The following is a 24409-nucleotide window of genomic DNA, read 5'->3' on the forward strand; positions in this document are numbered from 1 at the left end:
GAGATAATACTGCCAGTTCATTTAATGAAACTAGTATAATCTTGATACTTAACCCCTCTCTTAAAAAAAAAAGGACAATATGAGAAAGGCAAATAAATTACTGGCCAATTCCATTGATGAACATGGAAACTCCCCGATTCTCACCCCCATTTTGAAAACTTTAAGCCAGAGATATATAAAAGGCAATCACCATGACTGCATTTGTTAGGGCAGAGTTTAAGCTGTTATGGCAGAAAGACCCCATAATACCGTGGCTTCAAGAAGATAAAGTATGTTTTTCTCCCCCGTCCAGAAGTGAGTGGTCCTGACCTTCCATCCCCCACACATCTAGGATTGTGCTGGCATCTCTATTTTCTAGCCAGTAAAGAGAAAAAACATGCACAGGACAAATGGTTTAGCTTTCTGGGCGATGATGACTGAGAAGTGGCACACATCATTTCCATTTGTCCCTTTTCCCCCAAACTTAATCATGGGGCCACACCTTGTGGCAAGAGAGACCGAGAAATGTGGTCTCCAGCTGGGTGAGCTGGCCGGCTACAATCTTGGAGCTCTGTTGTTAAAAGAAGCTGAGAATGTCTACTGAGGGACAGTCAGCAGCATTGCCCAAAGTGACGAAGTTAGGTTTCTGCAGGAGTGCATGGGTCATTGAACATTAGAAAATGTATTAATGTCATTCACAACATCTCTATAGATACAGGAAAAAAATCAATAATACTCAACACTTATGATAACAACAAAACAGTTGTCACTAAGAATAGTGGGGAAATTTTTTTAACTGATGATAATATCCGCCTACATCATCTTCAATAGTGAATCACAGAAACACTCTTTTTAAATTCGGAAATAAGACAGAGATGCCCGCCATCACTGATTCTATTCAACGGGCAGTAAAGGCTCCAGATGACCCGAAGAATTAAAGTTATAAAAATCAAGAAGGAAGAAATAAAACTGTCGTTTTCTACAAATGCTAAGACTGTCTACAAAGACTTGTTAGTAGCAAAATCTCTAGATAAATTATAAGAATTCCTACTCAGGTTGCCATATATAAAAGTCCCATGTACAAAATTTGACATTTTTCCTACATGTAAGCAACAAACAGAAAATGCAATTTAAAAAAATGTTTGTTATAGTGACACCGAATGTAATATGCAATAAATCTAATGAAAAAAAATATGCACAACCTTCCTCAGGGGAAATTATAAAACTTTATTGAAAGACATAAAGAAGAAATAGAACACGTTAATGGATAGGAAGACTGAATTTACCAAGATGTCAGTGCTCCTCAGATTCCTCTATAAACGGAACAGAATTCTAATCAGAATCCTGGCATAGTTTCTCTTGGGACTTGACAAGCTTATTCCAAAATTTATATGAAAGAACAAATGGTCAGCAATAACTATAAGAATTTTGAAAACATTCAAGAGGGGAGAATTTGCCCTGCCGGATATAAAGCCCTGACACAGAATTTTGGTAATTAAGGCAGTATTGTACTGGCCCCAGAGAGGACAAATAGACCAATAGAGAAGCTAGGAATAGACACACGAAGACAGACACTGGCCATGTGACAGATGGGGGCAGCTCACTGGCGAAGAGGCAGGCGGAATGCCTCCATAAATGGTGCCACAGCATCTGGTTATGGAGACGATGAAATTAAATCCATATCTCACAGAACCTGAAGAAGTTCATAACTCACCACAACTTAAAATCCATGCCAAGTATGTTAAAACCTGAATATGAAAAGCAAAACTTTCACAGCTTTAGAGAAAAATGGAGGAGAACATCTTTATGAAATTGAGAGTAGGCAAGGGCTTCTTAAGCAAGATTCACTCTAAAAGCACAAGTCATTAGGGAAGAAATGTAAACAGGACTACATTTAAATAAAAGTTCTGTTTCTTAAAAGTCACAGCTGATCAAAAGACATCCTAAAGACTGGAAAAAAAATTTGCAGTGCATATAGCAATTTGAGTTTAGAAATCAGAATATACAAAGAACTTTCCCAAATAAACATAAAAGAATAGAGAAATGGACAAGAGATATGAAAAGACATTTTATGGAACAGGAAACCCAAATGTTCAATAAAGATGCTTAGCATCACCAGAAATTGGTTCAAGTAAATTAAAACCAAAATGGGATGCCAGTTCACACTTACGAACTTGGTGAAAATATAAAGACTTCCAAGACCAACTGTGGGTGAGGGTGTGGACCAGGAGGAGGATGCAGAATGATTTCTCACTGTCTGTTGAGGTGAAAGATGCATGTGCCTACAGCTCTGCCATCCCCTTTCTGGAAAAAACTCAAACACCAGCTCCAGGAGGCCACAAATATTCATAGCGGAATTGTTTGTGAAGCAAACATGTTAAGCCTCCTACACATCCATTAATCGGAGATTAAAGAAATATACTTTGATATATTCGTATCATGGAATATTATACCCCAGCAAAAATCACTAACCCAGACGTATAAATTAAACATTTATCAGTACATTGCTGGGTGGATGTTTTGCCTCCTGAATCCTAGGGCCTGGAGTAGGGAGGAGAGAACTGAGTGGCCCTAGGACAAAACTAGGATCTTTGAGGGGACAATCTAAGGAACTGAATTTGAGCTGAAATGAAGAAAGGTTTTCTAACAGGCTTGTTTCCCAAGGTTGGAAGAAATTGTCTCCTAAGGGAATGAGTTCCCTGTCATTGGAAGTATGTGAGCAGGGGCTGGGCAGCTGCAGCGTGGGCAGTGAACCAAGCATTGGATTCCAGTGGTGCAAGGGCGAGGTTGGCTAAAGATGGCCTTTACGTGTCCCTCTCTGCATGCCCAGAGGCCCCATGGTTCTGTGACTCAGTGAGTTTGCAAAGTGCGGTTAGAAGTGGACAGGACCGAATGAATAACCAAGCTGTGACACATCTTCTGGATGGAACTCTGCTCTCTAACGAGAGGGATGGATCCGGCACATGCGACCACCTCGATGACTCTCAAATACACACTAAGTGAAAGAAGCCATGCGCGGGAGGCCTCGTATTGTGCAATTCCATTTATGTCAAATTCTAGAAAATGCAAAGTAACCTATAGCAACGGTAAGTCAGAGCTTGGCGTGTGGTGGGGCTGGGGGGAAATGGACTGCACAGGGGCGCAAGGAAGCTTTCCATGGTGATGGAAATGTTCTGTGACGCTCTGCATCTTGGTTGTGGTCGAGGTTTCCTGGGTGCGTGTATCTGTCGAAATGAAAGGAATTGTACACTTTTCTATTCATCCAGATTTTGTATCCACTACAGTACCAAGCCCAGAGCTAGGTATTCAAGCGGTGTTTAATTGATGCATGCAGAATGAAGGAGGGAGTCAGGCGGCCCTAAACCAGGGAAACGATTTTGCCTGGGCTGTCCCGAAGAAGTGGCTTTGTCGGCATGGAGGACAGGTGCAGCTTTAGGGTTGCTGTGGCCCTGTGCGTTTGGGCAGGTTGAGTACTGTATAAGGGAGCCCCACCCTGAGGGCCGACGGGAGATAAAACATATTCCTGTTTCCAAGTCATGTGGCCATACTCATCGGCTGTGACTTCCCAAAGAGGTGAATCTTTTTTCCTTCTTCTTCTACTTCTTTTTTTTTTTTTTTTTAAATAAATAGACATTTTATTTTGGAATAACTTTAGATTTATAGAGAAGTTGCAAAGATAGTAAGAGAATTCATGTATATTTTCCATCCAGTTTCCCCTTAGGTTAATATTATTTACATACCCCTGGTGGATTTGTCAAAATTAAGAAATTCACTTTGGTACCATACTGTTAACTAAATTTTGATTTGTTTTGGATTTTACTGCTTCTTCCACTAATGTTCTGCTCCAGGATCCAATCCAGGATACTACATTGCATTTAGCACACTGTTTTTCGGTTTTTTGTTTTTGTTTTTGTTTTTTTACATTAACACAGAGTTTGTCCTGCAGTGGTTGGGAAAAGAATGTGGCTGTCGGGGAGTACCCAGAATAAAGTCCTCAGGCGGCCGGGGAGGGAGGAAGCCCGGGCTGGGTCATGACGGGGAGGGGACACTGTGTCAAGGGGGGTGCGGGGGGATGGGGGTGGGAGGTTGTGGAGGGAGCACTGGGCCTTCCTGACCCAGGCTGGGCGCCTTGAAGCGCTTTGAACCACCTCAGCTCATCCTGTGCAAAGCACAGAGCAAAGACCTCGAAGTTCATTGGCTGGTTTTGATAACCGACTGGCCAAGCGTGGGAGCAGGCCCTGGGGAGGCTGTGTTTCCTTGTCAGCAAAAGCCATTAGTACCAACCCTGGAGTCTGTGTAGACAGTTCTGGAAGGAGTCAGCCTCCAGGTGCCTGGGGGAATCCTAGGCTCTGTTCCCAGGGCGGGGAGAGGGTGGGATGCCGGTCGCCCAGTAGACCCCGAGCTCCACACTCTCCTGTGGTTTTTGGGTTTGTCCTGAGTGAGTCCAGGGTGGGTGACCAGTGTCTCTGCCCAGCACCTCCCCACTCCTGGAGCTGGAAAGGTGCTGTGTATGGGGAGCAGTGGCGATGAACAGTGAATGAGGACTAGGTGAACTCAGAGCCCAGTGGGGAGATGCGCTGCTCAGACCGAGTCTGCCCTGGCTCAAGGGGAGCGCTCTCTCTGAGAACCACAGAACTCAGCCTTTGTCCCCCAGAAAGCAGCTGGGGTGCCAGGAGTGTTTGGAGTCACCTGATTTCTCAAAGCCTCTGTTTCTGCATCTTTAAAATGGGCCACAGTTCCTAGTTCCAGGGTGTCTGGGCCTAGAGGGTGCCTCCGGCACAGGGCCTGGCTGGCATGGGGCGCTGCCTGTCATTTCCCTTCTATTTCCCCTTCTCTATCAGCTGGCCCTCACCCCCCTTCTTGCCTCATCACGCTCCCCCATTCTTTCACAGCTTGGGGGTTCCCACAGTACCCCGTTTGTGGGAGTCTCTGTATCTTGCCCATGCAACCCCCTCACCCTGAGTGCCTGTGTAACTTGGAGGTCCGTGTAACTTGGAGGTCCCCTCCCTGTAGATTCCCTGTGACCCTATCACTTCCTGTCTTGTTTTATGAACAACCGTGATGAGTTTGTGTCTTCCCCAGGGAAGGATATACACCTTGCATCCTGGACCCACCAGTACCCGGTACTGTACCTGGCGCACAGTCAGTGCTCATTAAATGTTTATTACTTAGAACTGAGGTGAACCGAACTCTTGGAAACCTCAAGTCCTTGGAGAACAACTCTGGCCCTGCCCACAGACACGAGTCCCCAGCCAAGAGGGTCCTTAGGGCTCCAGCTAGTGCCCCAGAGCAGGGATGCCATGGGGGTGGCCAGGGCCCAGCCCAGCACCTGAGTTTCCCCACCCCCGGCCCCCGAGCTGCCCCGCTAGACTGCACGCTCCGCCTTCTGCAGCAGCCGTGGTGGGGGCCGCCGTTTGGGCAAGTTCCCCTTCCGCTTCCTCCTGCCTCCCGGCTCTCTGCTGCCGCTCAGCCTGGGCACCTCACTAGGTTCTCCGCACCCCTGGTGCCCTGCCCGCAGAAACACTCCACGCCCCGAGCTGTCACCACTGCCACCTGCCAGGCCCCGGACACGATGCAGGCCATCAAGTGTGTGGTGGTCGGAGATGGGTAGGTACCTGGCTGAACTTCCTCACAGCCCCCTCTGGGGACCACTGAGACCCTCCTGCCCCCGGCATCCCTGAGGAAGCCCCCTGCTCTGCAGGGGTCCCTGAGAGGTGGCCATGTAGACCGTCCCTTCTTCTCCCAGGAACTCTTAGAGGAAGCCCCTGGGGTGGGCTGAGGATAGCTTCATGCTCTCTGCCCACCTCACCCCGGAAGCTTCCTGGATGGAGGGTACAGGACTGTGGGTGGGGGTGCCTAGGGCCCCTCGTCTGCACCCTGAGAGCTGGGGCAGGTCTCCCATGGGACCTCAGTCTCTAACTCCGTGGATGCAGGTGGGGGGTGGGGAACCAAAAATCTGGCCTTTGTCCCCAGGCTGACCTGAGCTGTAGTCACTGGCTTATTCTGCTGTTTGGCCTTGGGCAAGTCTCAGTGCCTCTCTGAACCCCCCTTGGCAGTCTGTGAAGAGGCTCATGTGGGGTCACTTGGGGCATTTCAGTGGTTGTCCCGCACATAGCGTGTGCTCATCCTTCCCCCACTCAACTGCCTGGTTGGGGAGGATGTGTGGGGTATGTGGGCGAGGAGCAGAAGCAGCGGGCATGAGAGACAGGGAAGGAGGGGGGGCGAAGAGATGGGGTGATTGCGTGGGTCAATATGAGACAGGCTGGGCTGAGGCACCTTCTCAGCCATCAGATTTGTGACCTCAGGTTGTCATGTCCCCCTGTGGTCTTCAGTTTTCTCGTCTGTGAGGTGACAGTTCCAAATGCCAATCTCTCGTGCTTCTGAGCAACAGTGTCTCAGGGTCTAGCCCCCCGGTATAACCCAGGAGTGTCCGTAGGTGCAGCTTGGCACAACCCAGCACATTCCAGCTGGGCAGGCCTCTTATCCAGCTGTCCTATCCTACAGAGGGGCAGCCTGAGGCCTCGAGAGACTCCGCTCTTTCCTGGTCTGGGTCCCTGGAGTCCCCGCTTACTTGGCTCTGCTGCACTGGTGGGGGCGCCGGCTGATCAGGCTCCCTCAGCCGATTCCCGTGCACTGCTGGCCGTTATCTGCCCGGATGCCCACTTCTGCTTTGTATCAGATCTGAGGAGGGGAGGGCGGAAGCCAAGGGCAACGTTCCAGTCATTCAAAGTTACCTTGTTGGCAGGGCCTGGGGAGGGCGGGGTGGGGACGAGAGGCAGGCCGGCTCAGTACAGGAAGTGACGAAACAGTGGAGGGGGGCCCAGGGCTGCCCCTTTGGTTTTCACCTGTGCCCGTCTCCCCACCCCCACCCCCCACAACCCAGCAGCCTGAGGGGAAGACAGCATGAATAAGGGATGACCACTATTTACTTAGCATCTGTGTGTCAGGCCCTGGGCTTAGTCACACCCCTCTGTTTCACTCCCTCACCAATCCTAATATTAGGACCATTTACAGGTGGGAAAACTTAAGCTCAAAGAAGTTAAGTAATTTGCCCAAGACATTATGGGATTTGAACCCAGGTCTCTCTGATGGCAGAACCCCGAGCTCTTAACCGCTGTGCTCTCTGGTGAGGGGAAAGGGTCGGGGAACAGGTTTGCTCTAAGATCTGCTGGCAGCTATGCTGTGCCCAGCACTGAGCTCAGCTCTTTCATGAGCTTCATCTGATTTACGACTCAGTCCCTTTCTCTGAGGATGGACTCAACCATTTTCTAGATGGGGAAACCGAGGCATGGGGAAGATAACTAACTTGCCCAAGGTTGGGACACTGGCAGGTGGAGCCAGAATCTGAAGCCCAGGGATGATGGCAGCTTGGTCAGGCACCGGGGGCCCTGCAGCGTTGTCCAGTCCAGCAGGTCTCCTGGGCACCCCCTGCCCTTAACCCTCTGTGCCACGTCGGTGTCGCCTGGGAAAGGTTTCTCAAAACACAAATGCCCAGTCCCACCCCACACCCCTGGGTCAGAATCCTTGGGGAGGACCTGAAGTCTGCCCTCTACCAAGCGCTCCTGGTGACTCTGTGGCTCTCGGGTTTGGACACAGGGATACGGAGATCCTCAGATGGGGGAAACCAAGGCCAGAGGGGTGGGTCTGGGTCTTCCCCACATCTCCGACAGGGCCCGTGACCTCTGTCCTCTGGAACTTCCTGTCTTTCAGAGCTGTGGGAAAGACCTGCCTGCTCATCAGCTACACCACCAACGCCTTCCCAGGAGAGTACATCCCCACCGTGTGAGTCTCGTGGGTGGGTGGGGAGCTTGGAGGATGGGGAGACACGCTTCACCAAGCCCACCCCCTCTTCAGGCACTTCCTGTGTGCCTGGCTGTGTGTGGGCATTTGGGGGTCAGGCAACTGGGAGATGCCCCAGCCGGTCTGCCTGGCAGAGCTGCCTGATGATATGGCCGGCAGGCAGCCACCAATGCCAAGAGGAGCTGTCAGGGCGAGGGCTGAGGGCTCCCAGAATGGAGAGGGACTGAGTCAGGGTCGGGTGGTGGCGAATGGGAGCAGGTGGCCTTCCGGAGGACCTCGAGGAAGAGGGGGGTGGAGAGGGCTGGCCTGAGCAGGAGCAGGGTGGGAAGAGGGGCTGGGTCAGAGAAGTGGAGGGGAGGGGCGGGGTGAGTGGAGGAGGAAGTAATTGAGGGCCTTGATGATGAGGAGCAGAGACACCAGGACACATGCGTGTGTTGGGGAGAAAGCAATGCCATCTGGAAACCAATCGGAGGCCCCATCCTCTTGTTGAATGTGGAGGCAGGGTTGTCACGAATGTAAGAGAGTATGGGTGTCAGACTCAGGAGGGAAAGATAAGGAGGGAAGCACCAGCCCCTCCTCCACCAGCCCCCAACGGCCCCCATCACTCACAGGATAATGTCCCAACTCCGTAGCCCAGCGTTCAAGGCTCTATGTGGTCTGTGGTCTTCTCTCAACTTTCCCTTCTAGCTTCACGGCCCCCTCTGTTCACCAAACACTCCTGGGGCATTACCCCCTCAGGACCTTTGCTTAAGCTGTTTCCTCTATCTGGCTGCCTTTCCTTCCCGAAGACCTCCAGGCCCAGTGCCAGTGCCCCGTCCTCCAGGAAGCCAGTTCTGATCAGGCCTGAAGGGTTCTCTCACTCCCCAGAGGAACTTTATCTGATCTTCCTTATAAGCATGAGCCTGTGAGGGCAGGGAGCCTCATTCAGTTTTTTTAGGTCACCCCATTGTCTTAGCACAGCGTCTGTGCACAGCGTAATCTGTATGTTATCTTAGACACAATCGATGTGTTTTGAGTTGACCTGAATCGAATTTCGCGGGGAGGGCCTGCTATCTTTTGAGGGCCTGCTGTGTGCTGGCTCCTGCATGAAATGTCACACACGTTTGATCTCATTTGATCCTCATGGGTATTATGATACTGGATCACCCATGGGGAAGCTGAGGCTCACAGCCACTAAGGGGCCTCACTGGTGCCTTGAGCTCCCTCTACTTATACTTTCCCCCAGGACACTGACCTGGCCTAGGCAGCTGAAAGTCAGGTGGCCAGGAATGGGCAGAGAAACCTGGGCAGGAAACCTGGAAAATCAACTTCTGCCCCAGCTCGGTCCCTCACTCTCCATGTAACTTGGTGCCAATACAAGCCATTCTTTGCACCTGCCCTTATCTGCCCATTCACCATCCAGCATCGAATGTTTATCAGCGCCTCCGAGTGCTGAGGGAGGGCTGGCTCTAGACTTGAGCATCGAGGCAGGTGTGGACTCAGGTAAGGCGGCTCCTACAGAAGGCCGCTGTCACTAGGAGGATGCTGGCACTGCTGCGTTTCTGCTTCTGCCTGTCCTAGTTGGGCTGGAGAGCCCACCAGCTAGCTTAGCCCAGTCGCCTCCTCTCTCTGAGCCTCAGTTTCCCTTTTTACAGGAGGCAGGGGCTGGGCTGGGAGACCCCAAGCTCATTGCCCGGGTGCTTTCCCGGCAGGGAACGGAAGACGTGTTCTCCAGGACAGGGGGGTGGGACCAGCGGCCAGTCGCCTGGCGAACTTGGTTGTCCTGGACAACCTGGCAGAAGGACAGACAGATGGATCAGACAAGGTCTACCTTCCCAGGGCTCTCTGAGGAGTTGGGTCGAGGCTAGGGCTGGCTTCTCGGGCGTGCCATCTAGGCAGCCGCACAGGACCTGTGGCTTAATAATCTCCTATCTCCGTCTTGAAGTTCTTAATTTTTGAGCAAAGGGCCCTGCGTTTTTATTTACATCGGACCCTGCAAAGTATGTGGCCAGTCGTGCCTGCCATCCTCCTTCGTCTTCCAGTATAGAGTTGCCGAGCTCCGGACAATCCCTGAGCCTCTGTGACAGGGAGGAGAAAACGAGTCACACTGAGCCCTTGACATTGGAGGGCGGGGACAGCCGGGGAGATAGGAGTTGGGGCCGCTAGGATATCTCGGGAGAGGCTGAGGCTGGGGATGGCAGGGTTCGCTGGGACAGAATGGCACGTGCTGCCCACACGAGATCAGATAAGCAGAGAGCCAAGTTCGACTTGCTGCCGGCCGCTAGGGGTGGACATCTCAGGGTCAAGCCCCATTTCACAGATGGGGAGACCGAAGCCTGCTCTGTGGATGGTTTCGTGCTGGGTGTTGGAGACAGAAAGACGTGGCAGGAAGACCGTGCCCTTGGGTGCCTGCGCCACAGGGGTTCCCCCCATCCCATTGCTCTTCCTTGTAGCCTTTCTCAAACGGAAGCCCAAGGGAGCTTCCAAATGTGAACATGAGATGGAGCCACACTGTCTGAAATCTTTCCCATGGCTCCCCTGCACCCTTAAAACCCACCTTCTATCCTGACGCTCAAAGCCTTGAATGATGCTTCTCCTCCTCCATCACCCAGACGCACGAGCTTCCCCCAAGCCTCTGCACGCCCTCCTTCCCATCATTCAGTTTCCAGCTCAGGTATCACACCCCCTGGCCTCTTGTCTAAAGTGTCCCCTCCCTCCATCCAGGTCCCCTCCAGCCCCCCACCCTGCTTGATGTTTCATGGCCCATCCTGATCTGACTTCCCCTGCCAAGATGGACACTCTGGGAGGACAGGGCCCTGGTCTGTCTAGTTCACTGCTGTCCCGCCAGCTTCTAGAACAGAGCTGAGAACACGGCAGGCAGGACATGCTCCGGCCTGCTCTGAGAAGATGCCGGAACCCGGCACCCCTTTCACCTGTCCCCATTTTCCTCCCATACGCCATTCCGGGGTCACGGGGAGTGAAGACAGAGGCGCACACACTCTAGGTGAAAACGCCCCATCTGTGCGACCTCGTGCAGGTCACTCCTAGTCTCTGATTTTCAGTTTCCTCGTGTGTAAAGTGAGGACAGTGGTAGAATCCACTTGCTGGGCCCACTGAAATGATCTAAGTATGAAGGGTTTGCAATGGCCGCAGGCACACCTGTGAGCTACCTGCCTGCCCCAGAGCTCAGGGTCAGCCCCCACGTCCCGGCTCCGCTGTCTCCAGCCACGAAATCGCAGAGGTGCTTACCACATGGGCCCCGAATTGGGTAACAGGATCTAGTCCTGGCTCTGCCGCCAACTGACTGTGAGATCTTGGGCAAGTCCCTTCCTGTGCGTGAGCCTCAGTTTCCTCACCTGGAAAAAGAGAGTGAGGGTGGGCCATAGTGGCAGCGTATGGTCCCCCAGTCCCGGCTGCCTGTGGGTCTCTGAAGTCAGGGGGGCTCCTGGGAGCTGCAGATCACTGACGAGTCGCTGCAGGAATCCCTCAGGCTCTGGCAGCTGGTCTTCTGGGGAGGGGTCGGTGGACGGGTGTGTGGGGACATCAAATATGAGACTGCTCAGCTTCTCGGCATCTCCCCATGGAGTGGCTTGAATGTCCTCTGTCTCTTCGAATCCTCCTAATGGCCCCAAAAGATGGGGCTTTTTTTTTCACAGTGAAGAAGGTGAAGATCAGAGAAGCTAGGTTACTTACCCAGAGTCACACAGCCAGGACTGGGCTTCGTAGGAGCTGTCTGCTCCCTCCCAGCTCTGGGTGGCTGTCCCCAGGTTCATTTGTCCACTCACTCCCTCATTAATGGATGCCACGGAAGAAGCAGGGCTTGAATCCCAGCTCCTATGCTGATGAGCTGGCTGGTCTTGGAAAAGTTACTTAACCTCTGAGGACCTTGGTTTTCTCATCTGTCTGATGGGAGTAACTTGAGGTCCTTTGGTCGTGGGTCACGTGGCTAATGTGTGACGACCCATAGTCTTCTGCCTGGCCCCAGAGTAGGTTCTTGGGCTGCTACAGGTCCCAGGATGCAGCTTTTCCCCCATGACCATAGCCCCTGAGACCCCGGGGGTGGTCCAGAGAACACAGATGCTTTGGGCTTAAGGAATTTGGGAGGCTTTTTGGCGCTAGAGTTTCAGACTGGACATTAGAGGAGAGAGTGTCCCAACACCCTAAGGAGTGTTTCTGGCCAAAGCCAAAGACAACATAGAGGCTTCTTTTCCCATGATGCCTAGCAGTGTCTCCCTGGACCCGAAATCCTATGGCGGTGTGGGTGCTGTCCAGAGTAGGTGTGCCGAGAACCAGCCATGTGCCAAGTGCGGTGCCGGCCTCAGGGTGCAATGAGGAGCAAGCCAGGCTTGGTGCCTGCCTTTTGGGGTGCTGACTTCACTACAGATTGCTGGGTTGAGAAGCCAACCTGGCTGGGGCTCAGGAAGTGACATTGAGGAGGTGACATCGAGATGGGGCTGGAGGAGGGACTGAGTAAGAGTCAGCAGGCAGTGTGAGGAAGAAGAGAGGGGAGTCGGGGAGGGGTGCTTGCAGGAGCATTCCCGGCAGGAAGGAGCAGGGCCATCTGAGGAACTGAGGGGCGACCAGGGACATACGCAGTGTGTTCAAAGCGTCAGGCTGCCAACTTCTGGTTTGTAGTACGCGGGGTCTTTCTCGGGACAGGTGTCTTTGGAGTTACTCTGAAGCATTATGGCTTTTGCCACCTGTCACGGAGCAGTGTTCTGTGAGGGCTTCATGGAGGAGGTGACATCCCAAGGGCTTCAGTTAAGTGTGGTTTAATTCTGTCCCACCTGCACTCACTGCTAGGCCCAACACGGTGGAGCCGAAGCGGGCACAGGCCCCCCACACATGGCGGGACAGAGACACTAAATGCCTGCTCAAGGTCAAGGCAAAGCAGCTGCCTGAGGGAGGGGATGCAGGGTGCCTTCCAGGTGAGGCACAGGGAGGGCGGAGGCCTGGAGGTTTCCCCACGAAGGAGGAACTGCCTGGATGGGGTTTTGCAGCATGAATAGGAGGCAGGGCGAAAAGGGGGTGCAGAGGTATTCCAGAGAGAGGCCCCGACAGGAGCAAAGACTGGAGTGTGCGGAGGACCACAGGCCGGGGTGGATGGGGATATTCGGAGGTGGGAAGGCCATTCCAGGCTGAGGCACAGCGTGAACAGGTGCAGGGAGGTGGGCAGCGTGAACCTTGCCCGGAAATAGCTTGGCTGGTGTGTGATGGGTGGAGGAGGACGAGGAGAAGCTGGGAGAGCCTGAGGTCTCAGTGGGCCAGTCAGGAAATGAGGGCCTGTGTGGGTGACCTCAATGAGGAGAGACAGGCTGGTGACCCTAGCCCTCAGGGACAGAGGGCGGGAGCATCTGTGGAAGCAGAATCAGAGGAAACTGGCTTCTCACCTAGTTCATCATTCATTGGCTGTGTGGCCTTGGGCAAGTCACTGCACCCCTCTGATCCCAGTTTTCTCTTCCACGGCGTGAGGAACAAGCACCTGGCTCTCAGGGATGTGTGCAGTGAGAAATACTGTTGGGTTGAATTTTTTTTTTTTAATCCGGAAGCTCATTCGATGGCCCCGGAGACCTCTCTGGGTGCTGGCAAGGAGATTTCGGCCGTCGCTGTCAGGGCCCCACTCTACCCTGCCTTCACATGTCTCCAGTGTGTGCTGGTGGCATTTCCCAAAGGCTCCCATGACTGAAGGCTCTCAGCGGGGGCCGGGAAACCAGAGAATTGATGCCCAGGACATCCTTCTGTCAGTGGAAGATGGAGATGGTGGATAAATGCCCCGGCATCCGGCCCCCTCTCGCGGGGCACACTAAGGATGGTCCACGCTGCCTCCCAGGGGGCCGAGCAGGCCCAAGCAGTAAGAGCTTACTAGCCTGCCCTGCGCTGGCTACTGTCCCTTCCTGGTCTCCTCCCCTCTGCCCTCCTGTAGCTACCTGGGCTCACTTCCCAAATAAAACACTTGTATCACGTCCTCATTGCACGGTTTGCTTCTGGGGGGACCCAAACTCAGAGAGGGGATAAACACTTGTTCAGTAAATACCCAGTGACCAGCCTCAGTGTCCTGGAGCATTGGAGGTGGGTAAATTTATTCCGATCGAGACTTGGAGGGAATGTTATGCAGCCTCGAAAAGTCATCTCTCCACAGGACAGGTGAGGGCAGAAATGGTTGAGCAATGTTTTCCTCTTTGTGCTTGCCTGCGTTTACGATTTTTTTATGCTGTGAATCAGTAATGAAAAAAAAGAAAACTCAGTTGCCTAGTAATGTCTGACTTTGGTCCATTGCAGGCTCTCTCTGGGTCTTAGCCTCCGCCATGAAGCAACGCGGGCTGGACTGGAGGGCCTGGGCTCTGGGGCTGGACACTGACCCTTCTGTCTTGTCGGCTCCACTCAGGTTTGACAACTATTCAGCCAACGTGATGGTGGACAGCAAGCCGGTGAACCTGGGGCTGTGGGACACTGCAGGCCAGGAGGACTACGACCGCCTCCGGCCACTCTCCTACCCGCAGACGGTGCGCTGCCTCCCCACCCCCACCCCACCTGTGGATCTGTTTCCTCTGCGAGAGGTGCCCTTGGGCCAGGCTGGCCTGGTGCCCCCGAGCCTCCCCTTACACCCTCCCCTTACGGCCCGGTTCGAGGACTCTGCCTTGTCCTCCCCGGGCACAGCCAGGGACCCCTCCCCCTGCCCCCAGCCCTCCATCGGTCCCCAGTTACCACTCTGCCTGTCTTCCCAGCCCCTCTTTGCCCCCGCAACTTCATACGCTCTGGCACCACCTGGCTCTGTGGGCGGGGCAGGAGCCTTCGTGGGAAGCCCAGGTCAGTGAAGCGCAGGTGTGCTGGGTGAGGGGAGAGGAGAGGGGGCGAGCCTGCAGGTGGCTCCGTGGCTGCTGGGCACCTCTCGTGTCCTTGACTCTCCCTCCGGGGCTGGCGCTGGCAACCAGATGTTGGAGTGGTGAGTGCTTGATTAAGAGTATAGATTTCGGAGCTCCAGACAGCAGACCCGTGAACCTTTGTAGCCTCCCTCTCCCCATATGTAGAATCGGGGCGCAGCAGCACTGTTGTAGGGTGCTGTGTGAGGATGAACCGCTAAGGACATCCTGGCTCCTGGGAAATGCTGGGTAAACAAAGAGCAGCCTGGTGGCAGGGACAGACAGGCATCCCCGCCCTGCCAGACCCTAAATGCTCAGCGTCCCCTGGGCCGCCCCACTGCTCAGTGCTGCCAGGTGTGGGAAGGGCCCAGGTGGCCACCCTTGGGCTTCCCCTCACGGGTGACCATCGCCTACTCTGTCCCCAGGATGTCTTCCTCATCTGCTTCTCTCTCGTCAGCCCAGCTTCCTATGAGAACGTCCGTGCCAAGGTGAGCTGGGCAGAGCAGGGCCTGGGGCGGGCCTGGGGACAGGTGACCCTGGGAAGGGGGAGGAAGGAAGGAGGGACCGGCAGCTTGGAACCTCTCCCTGGGGCAGAGACGGTCCCCAGTGACGACCAGGCCCAGGGGGACTCAGGGAGTGAGACTCGGAGGGGGTCCCAGAGGGGGCTGGGAGTGTCAGCTTCACCCTCTGGCCTCTGGGACCTTGTCCTCTCTCCTCCCCACACACCCTCATGCCCACCTCTCACCTTCTCACAACTTGGTGCCCGTCTCCTCCCCCACCCCCATGCCCCCTCTGCTCCCTGCCCAAACTCATGTCCCCTCTCGTCCCTGCACGACCTCTCGCCCCATCCCATCCGCCTGCCCAGTGGTTCCCCGAGGTGCGGCACCACTGCCCCAGCACACCCATCATCCTGGTGGGCACCAAGCTAGACCTGCGGGACGACAAGGACACCATCGAGAAGCTGAAGGAGAAGAAGCTGGCACCTATTACCTACCCACAGGGCCTGGCACTGGCCAAGGAGATTGGTACGGGCCTGGGGCACGGGGAGGGGAGCTGGATGCAGGGGGAGCCCGACTCAGCCTCGTGGTGATTGCAAACATGGGCTCTGGGGCCAGGCTCTGCGGTTCGGATCTGCTCTGTGCCGTGTGCTAGCTGCGTGACCCTGCACCAATCACTTAGCCTCTCTGTGCCTATGTTTCTTCATCAGTAAAACCTGGCAGTAGGAATAGTTCTGGGCAGTTGAGAGAATTAAACGAATTAATACGCATGAAGTTCCTAGAGCAGCACCCGTACGTGAGGAGCAGTCTGTGTTAGTCATTACCGGTAGTAGTATAACCCATAATCAGATCTTGAAATAGAGTGTGTTTTGCACAGACAGAAGCAGGGGCAGAGTGGGGTGTGCTGTGGTTGCTTGGAGGATGAGCAGCCAAGTTTGGGGTTTCAAGGAAGGCTTCCTGGAGGAGACGCGTTTGCCTTGGGTTTGAAGGGTGAGGCCTTCCCTTCTGTCTCTTAACCGCCCTCTCCCCACGCCCAAGGCTTCTTAGCCCAGCTCTTATTTGCCTCTTGATCACTGCGCCAGAGAAGTCAAGTGACTTTTCAAGGTCACACAGCTCGTAGGTGGAAGAACTGGGATCTGGACAAAGCTGGCGGCCTCCCCGTGGTGACTCAGGCCTGCCTGAGCAAGGGAGGCGATGACCGATGGGCCTGGCTTCTCCCACGGTGTCAGGACCTGCCGTCCCTGGCCAGGCCCGACCTGCCTGCAGCCTGGGGAGGCGCGCTTGCTCAGGAGCCCAGGACCACCAGCAGCTTTGGCCACTTTGAGCAGTGGCCCAGCTGCCCAGGACTCTCTGCCTCACCCCAGGGTATTGTCGGCTCAGGGTTTGGCCCCCGAATCAGTCGGGCCTCCCCACACTGTGCCTGCCTCAGCCCAACCTTCCGCAGGAACTGGGAGGGCCCTGGCGACTCACATCTCTTCACAGGAAGAGAAACCGCAGCTGCCACCTCCCCCTTTCCATGACTAGCCCGATGACATGGCCATCTTCCCCAGGGGGCCTCGGGCTGCTGCTTAAACCGTGTGTCCCATGCCCCGTCCTGGGGTCTCTGGCTCCCCGGCCCACTGGTCTTTCCTCACAAATATTGGGGATTAGACCCCTGCCTTCTCTTCTTTCTGACCAGCCTGTCCCCCTGGACTCTTCCCAGCCAAGACTGACTCTCCAGCCTACAGCCGACCCTTTCGCTTTTAAAGCACGTGCTTTGGGATAAGAAGGGGTCTGAAAGTCTAGATTCTGGTCCTGGCTCTGGCACTATTTGCGTGACCTTGAGCCAGTGGCTCCTCTCTGGGCCTTGGCCTCCCCGTCTGCATGAACAAGCCTGCACAGCCCTTAAACATCCTTTCTCCTCCATAAGGAAATGACTTGGGGGTCCTGTCTTGGCCTCTAGCCAATCCCTCCTGGAGCTGATCCCAGGCAGGGGGCGGGGGACAGGGACTTTGAACTTGTTTTGGATCAGCCCCGGCCGAGAGGACCGGAAGAGCTGATGGAGAGGACGACAGCTGCCTCTGCCCACCTGGGCTGCGCCCTAGCCCTGGGGTGATGAGTTGTAGAGGCAGCTCTGACCCCAGCTGATAATCACAGCTGACATGGATTGAGCACTTCCTGGGTGCTGGGCGCATGCATTTTCCCGCTTCATTCTCAGAGTAGCTATGAAGGAGGGGCTCTCATTACCCCCATTTTACAGAGGAGGAAACTGAGGCTCAGGGAGAAAAGTCACTGGCTCAAGGTCACCCAGCCAGGATGTGGCAGAGCTGATTTGAGCCTTGGATGCCTGGCTTCCTCAGTCATGAAGATCAGGGTCATCTGCTGCCCTCTGGCCTGGCCCCATGCCCTCTCTGCAGCTCCCCTGCCCCCTGCCTCGGCTTGATAAGCCGTCACACGTCACCATGTCCTGGACAGGTAGGAGACTGAGGTGTAGAGAGGGAAACTGGCCGAAGTCCTAGACTGGTCAGGGGCAGAGCTGAACTGAGCCCAGGACCCCCCGCTCAGGACCCTTGCTCTGGACACCACTGAGCCAAGAGGAGCAAGAGGGTGGCAGGTGCCAGGGAGACAGCTGGTGGGTGCGAATGAGGTGGTCACAGGCTACGGTCCTGTGGCCAAATGCCCAGCGACACCCTTCTGGGCACACAGGGTTACGGTGACCAGACTCCTGGACTAGGTGCTCCTTTGCTAGCAGCCAGGCCCTGGGGCCGCTGCCAGGCTCCCCGGTGTGCTGCCACGTGGAGGGAGCGTCTAGTGTGTGACTTTCGATAAGCGATATTCTCTCTGAGCCTCGGTTTCCCCATCCCTGCTCCTCCCTCTCTTTCTCCCCAGCCCTGGCGTTGGTGGGCTTCCCCTTTCCCGGGGCTGCCTCTCCCGACATCCTGGCTTCCTGCCCCTCCGCTGCGTGTCTCTGGGCCCCTGGCTTCTCCTCTCTGGGCCTGTCTCCTCACTTGAGAAGCGGGGAATCACATGTGTCCTCACGGGGTTTTCAAAAGCGTGCTGGCAGGGTGCAGGTGCCCAACAGCGTCTGTGTCCTTCCTTCTCCCCAGAAGACTGGGCTCCCCCTCGAGGAGGCCAAGTTCCCCCTTCCTGTCCCCCTCTTTCCTCTTCTTTCTGAAATTGGCCCCCAGGCCTCTTGAAGAAGGGGTTTGTGGTTCCTCACTTCAGGAAAACCATTTGGGTTGTAGTGGACGTGGAGCTCACACAGGTTCCTTCTAGAAGGTCATGGAACTCTGGCTGTGGGGGTGGGGACTCAGTCTGTCCTTGTTGTCGTCTGTGCCCTGGGCTCCCGCCCTGAGTGGTCACGTGGGAGGAGGCCCGGCTCCTTCTGAGGGAGGGAGGAGCCTTCCAAGTCTCACGCCTCCTGCTGAGGGGCCCCGGCTGCCCAGAGGTGGAGGAGAAATGTCCAGCATGTGACCTTGGAGAAGTGACTGTACCTCTCGAGCTTCAGTTTCTTCATCTGTAAAATGAGGTGGTGCTAAGGAATGGTCAGACGACACATGGAAGGCCCTAGTGGGTGGGCCATGAGTGCTTCAGGCCTCCTAGAGAAAGCGTGGAGGCAGGTGTGTTGCTATCTTCCAGAAGAAACTGAGGAATGGGGAGATTCAGTCACTAGCTTGAGCCCTTTTCTTCCCCAGTCCTGCCCGCCTTCTGCAAATTAAGGGCTTATGCGCCCAAGAAAGACACAGACCGGCTCTTGTGGGCCTTAACCCCTCCCACTGAATTTAATATCCCCGTTTCAGACACGAGGAAACTGAGGCACAGACAGGAAAATTTCCTGCTCTGACTGACACAGCCCAGGTGGCCCCCACAGCCTGGTGCGGTTGTGTGGCTTGGGAGGGGGTTTTGCCCAGGACTCTGCCCTGACCTAGGCCTCTGCCTTCTTGCTGCCTCACCCAGACTCGGTGAAATACCTGGAGTGCTCTGCCCTCACCCAGCGAGGCCTCAAGACCGTCTTCGATGAGGCGATCCGGGCCGTCCTGTGCCCCCAGCCCACGCGGCCGCAGAAGCGCCCCTGCAGCCTCCTCTAGCGGTGAGAGCCTCCCCCCCATGCTGCAAGCACCCCATGCCCACCACACAGCAGGTTCCAGCTGGGAGGCGGCATCCATCCACTGCTCAGTGGCCTTCGGTTTCACTGGGAGTGGCATTTAGGCCGGGAGAGGGAGGGAGAAGCAAAGTGGCCTCGGTTTCCCCATTTGCCTGAGCCGGTCCAGCTCAGTGAGCCCAGTTCCCAGAAGGAAGGTGCAAGGTATGAGAAAATGCCAGGTGACCTGAGCCAAGGAGTGACAGTCACCGCACTTCCCCTCTGCTCTTTCTGCAGGAGGGCTGGGAGGATACGGGATATTAAGAATGCCTCTGCCCCCACCCCCAGCAGAGCTCAGTCAAGCTGGGGAGATCTGACACCCACATGCAGGGGTGGGAGAAGGATGGAGAGAGCTCAGTGTGGCGAGACTGGCGGGGAGGGCAGTCCCGATGGGAGGGGCGAGCTGTGAGCCAGGAAATCGGTGAGCGGGTGCAGATCTGGTTTTCCCTAAATTCTCACCTCCTGCCTGTCTCCCTTCCAGGTTGCACCCAGTTCTCCCAGCCAGATGGCTTTGACCCTCCTAAAGCCCGATGGCTCCCCGGCTGGCCATGCTGTCCTCTCCCTGTGGTGTTTCTTAGCAGACGGCTGTAGAGCTTGGTCGATCATCTTCTCTGTGCTGGAGGCCCCCTTGGGCCCGAAGGTGTGAATCTGTAGGTGCTGCATCCTGATCCCCTCATGCTCCTGCCTTCCAAGGGGCCAGAGGGGAGCCCCGGAACCCGATAAGCCGCCCCTGCGTTACTGCGGTCAGTGCCAGCTGCCACCTGCAGTAGCACCTACCCATGTCCTCCAGTCCCACTGGATGTCTGAATCCCCTCTAGAAACTTTGGGCCAGATGGTTGCCGGCCACCACTTGCGTACCCTCAGAAACAGGTCTCTCACTCCCTCCCGAGGCAATCTACTCCAATACTGATGATTCTAGCTTGTCTGAAAGTTCTCCTCCTGCTGAGCTAAAATGAGGGTCTTGGAAGTTTGTCCCTCTGGTCTTAGTTCTCCTTTTAGGACGACATAAAACAAACCAGATTTTGTAAATCTCTGTGGGCATCTGCCCAGCCGATTAAAAGCCTGGGTCTGGCGGATTCCTGCCACCTCCCAGGTCTTTCTTCTACACTCACATGATCCCGAGCTGCATTTACTGTGAGAGTCTTAAACTTTCAGACCCTGCCAGTCAAGACTTTTGCTGTCGCACATAGAAAACCCGATTCAACCTGCTTAAGCAGAAAATAAATTTATTGATTCAAGTTTGGAAATATCATGACTTCAGGTGCAGCATGATCAAGGGGACGCAAATGACATCGTCAGGGCTGACTTTTCAGTATCGCTTTGTTCTGCTTTCTTCTGTCTGTTTGTTCTCAGGAAGGTGACTCTCAGGGTTTCATCCTTCCAGGTTCAAGTTCAGCAAAAAGACCAAGTGTTTGCCCTAGGCAAAGTTCTAATTAAGGTTTACTCTGATTGGACTAGCTTAGGTCTCGGGCTCCCTTCTAACCAATCATATTTGGCAGGGAGATTCTGTTCCCTGATGGGCCACTTTCCAGCTACAGCAAAGAATGGAGGCAACCCTGTCAAATCACACACAACAGGGTGGAGGGGTTGGTCCCCAAATGGAGACTCGGAGTCTTGCTGGAATGAAGGAATATGGGTGTCGGGCAGCCAGAAATCCCCCACTTCTACTACTGGGGGTCACAGGAAAGCGTCCCCAGCAGTGTAAGGGAGCAATGACAGGCCCGGCAGGCACTAAGCGAAGGCGGGTTTCTTTAAAAGAGAGATAAGGCTGTTACAAAGGTTTAAGAAATGCATCCATGAAGCACAGCTGTGCCTGGTATGGAGTTGGTCACCTTAGTGTCTGTCAATTTACAAACGCCAGACTTTCTGCTCCTGAGGGCAATTACATGTCTCTGTCTAAACTTCATCCGTTCATGCAACACACAGTTATTGAGCGCCCACTCTGTGCCAGGCACTGTTCTAGGTTGATGGTGGTTGGGGACATCCAGGGGCAGGGATTCAGTGGTACACACAAGTTCCTGACCTAGTGGGCTGACACTCTAGAGAGGCTAAGACAAAGGAATAAAAGAAAGATGTAAGATCCTGTTCCCGACAGCTCAGGAGACCCCCAATTCTCAGCGGCTGAAATGCTAATAGGTTTCTATTTTCTTCTCTCCCAGAGCTCCCGGCCACCCCTTCAGCCCCCAAAAACCTAAAGTTCCGAGGCAAGACCCCCAGCTCTCTGGCCTCCTGGGAGGCTCACTCTTTTGAAAGGAACTGGGTGCTGGTGGGGGGAAACCCCACAGCCTTGATTACTTTCAGCTCAGGCAAGTTTGTTATGTTTCTCAAGTTACTTCTCGTATGAAACAGACGAACAAAAAACCCCACGTTGAAACTATGACACATGACACAGACACAGATATGGTGGGGCAGAGCCCACACCCAATCCACGCAATGTTCGAAAGCCCTGAGGTGCCCCCTTCGGGGGCCAGAGCCTCCCTCTCTCCTCCCTCCCTCCCTCCTCCCTCCCTCCCACCTCCACTGTCAGACTGAACTCTCATTTCCTCAAAGCCACGTTCACGCTTCTTTCACTCCGAGGCCTTTGAACAGCTGATCTGGATCCCTTGCCTCTAATAATTTCCTCTGCTCCTCCAACCTTTCCTGCACGCCATGGGTGGGCTTCTTCCCCTGAGCCTGACCCAGCAGACGCAGTCCTTGTTTTATTCCAATAATAACATCAGTCAGTAAATTCTCTCACCATTGCGGGGTCTCACCTAGCACATATTATCTCATGTAATTCTAGTAGCCTTCCAAGGTAGGTACTAGAGGCTCTTTTTTTGCAAAGGAGGAAATGAAGGCACAGGAGGGCATAGGAGTTAGAGCTCAGGCCATGAAAGCAAACACTCTGCTTTTTCACCTTTGACCACTACACCCATCCTCCTTGCTAACAGACTCCTAGTTTCATGCAAAGCAGCAATGCATCTAGCCCCAGACAAAAATACTTGTTTTCTTAGCCTGCTTTGTAGCTGGTATTCCGACATTGCACAGTTCTGGCCAACAAGACATAAGTCAAGGTCCTGAAGAGGTGGCATCTGTGAAAGTTTTTGTTTTCCTCCATAAACAATGATAGACTGCCCTTTGTCCTGTCACCTCCCCTGCCTTGAATACTAATGAGAGGTCTGGAGCTGCAGCAGCCATCTCGTAAACTTGAAACCACAAACGCGAAGATATATGCTAACATGCTGAGAACAGAGGAGCAGAGAGAGAAAAAGAACCTGGGTCTTTGACAGCTTTGGTGAACAGCTGAACCAATGCCACCGGCCGTCTTATTATGGGAGCAGGATGAAAACGAAACCACCTATTTGTTTACTTACTGTGGGTCAGGCCTTCTGTTACTGCTGGGTGATGGCATTTGTAACTGAGGTCTTAGGACTTGTAGCTCTGTACTCTTTCCAACGTATCATGGTTCCCAGCAGTCACTGGACATGGGGTAAGTCACTTATTTCTGCTCTGCAAATAGGCTGAGGACCAGAGGCCCTTACAATAGGAAAGAGTAACCTGTTTTGAAACAGGAAGAACTGTTGATTGTGGGCAGGAGCAGACAATATGGTGATGCTCACTCATTTGACAGCTACCACTCCCAAGTACCCACCTGCCCAGTCCAATGCATCAGACTTGGCCCTTTGCCAGGCAGTCATCGCCTGGAGGCCAGAAAGCATGGGCCAGGCCTTGCTTCTCTTCTCTCGACAGTACTTATAGCCTCCTCACTGGCCTCCCTTCCTCCACCGGGCAGCCTGGGGGATCGTCCTCATTTACAAACATAATTGTGCTACTCGGCCTTCAGAAATGCTTCAAGAGTATTGGGTCATTCAAGCACGCAATCACTCAGCAAATAGTTATTGAGACCGTGTGCCAAACACAGGGCTTGAGAGTGGGTCAAGCGTAGGTCTTCTCTTAGGAGCTCACAGTCCCATTGAGAGCTGCTGAGTCTTCAGAGAGCCCAGGGAAATGTCCCTTCTGCGTGGATGGCTCACCACGACCCTAGCTAGTACCTGGTAGCTGCTGGATAAATGTTTGTTGTTTATGTAAATGAATAAGCAAATGAAAGAATAAACTTTCATGGAGAGAGAGAGAGACCCAACCTTCTAGTGACTCTGCTGAGACCAGCCTTCCAGCCATGCTCACCAAGGTACTAGTCATGGGCGTAAGCCGTCTGGGATATGCTGTCCTGGTCGAGTCCCCTGATGACTGCAGCCCCAGGCAACATCACATGGAGCAGAAGAGCCACGCAGCTGAGCCCAACCATCCACAGAATCATGAGAGATGATAAAATAGTATATTGAAATGATTTTCAATTTTTTCCAACAATTTTTTTCCGACTGCTTGGGGCCCAAGTGCCTTCTGTCTTTTCCTTGGATCTTTGACCTCTCTTCCTTACCCTCTTTACTCTCCCATTGCCCAAGAAATGTTCACCTCCGGGGACATTTAACTCCAGCCAGGCTTCATGGGATCTGAGAGGTAAGGCAGGGTAGGCTCCATGGAGGGAGAGAGAGATCTAGGAAGGTTCTAGGAGACTTCTGAGGGCCTCGAGGAAAGTGAAATCATGAGCAGCCATCTGTGTCATCTGAAGTTCAGCTCAAGTCTGTCTGCATGTGCTAACCATGTGCTCTGTGCCAACTGTGCGGGGGGCTGGAGGTGGAGAGAGGGTTGAGACCCAGCCGTGTGCTCCCCAGGGGCTCAGAAGCCAGTGAGAGGCAGACGTGTAAATCAACACCCGCCGTGTGCTTTGATCCACATACTGCAGAAGTGTGTTCAACACAGAGAGGAAGAGACTCTACTCTCAAGGTGCCGAGATAGAGAAGTTTCAGCTCCCCCCACCTTGCTGAAAAGCAGCCGTGACAATAAGGAGAACACGAAACAGAAACACAAACGCTCATCTTCAAAGAAACCAGGAGACATCTGTGACCCCAAACCACAGCGCCTGTGCAGGGGAACAGATGGAGGGGTGGTAAATGATTTAACAGAGCCCCAGAAAGGCAAATCGAACTGCCTGCTGCTCCGGGGCTGGATGGAAAACTGGCCTTGCAGAACCCCGGGGAGGCTTCCAAGTAAGGGACCCAGACACCACAGATGGTGGGGCAGGAGGCTGAAAACGGGGTTGTTTAAGAAGCAGTGAGACCCTGGGTCTTCCTCTC

The 24409-nt window shown here is 54.1% G+C and overlaps 1 protein-coding gene across 1 annotated transcript; it reads left to right on the top strand.

Moving 5' to 3' along the window:
* Positions 1-5389: 5389 nt before the first annotated feature.
* On the top strand, positions 5390-20473 carry RAC2 (Rac family small GTPase 2). Its single transcript, XM_006914759.3, has 7 exons — positions 5390-5586; positions 7690-7761; positions 14144-14261; positions 15044-15106; positions 15484-15643; positions 19052-19184; positions 19717-20473. Exons 1-6 carry the CDS (start codon positions 5552-5554, stop codon positions 19180-19182), a joined length of 579 nt encoding a protein of 192 aa, XP_006914821.1. The 5' UTR covers positions 5390-5551; the 3' UTR covers positions 19183-19184; positions 19717-20473.
* Positions 20474-24409: the final 3936 nt, after the last annotated feature.

The sequence above is a fragment of the Pteropus alecto genome, unplaced genomic scaffold (genome assembly GCF_000325575.1).
Source record: "Pteropus alecto unplaced genomic scaffold, ASM32557v1 scaffold6, whole genome shotgun sequence".
Classification (NCBI taxonomy): Eukaryota; Metazoa; Chordata; class Mammalia; order Chiroptera; family Pteropodidae; genus Pteropus; species Pteropus alecto.

What these genes read in the sequence shown, in the direction of transcription:
- RAC2 (XM_006914759.3), top strand. Translation starts at nt 5,552, where the DNA reads ATGCAGGCCATCAAGTGTGTGGTGGTCGGAGATGG. An exon ending in ATGAGAACGTCCGTGCCAAG is followed by an intron (nt 15,107 to 15,483) that starts GTGAGCTGGGCA and finishes CCGCCTGCCCAG; the next exon opens with TGGTTCCCCGAGGTGCGGCA. An exon ending in GGCACTGGCCAAGGAGATTG is followed by an intron (nt 15,644 to 19,051) that starts GTACGGGCCTGG and finishes TGCCTCACCCAG; the next exon opens with ACTCGGTGAAATACCTGGAG.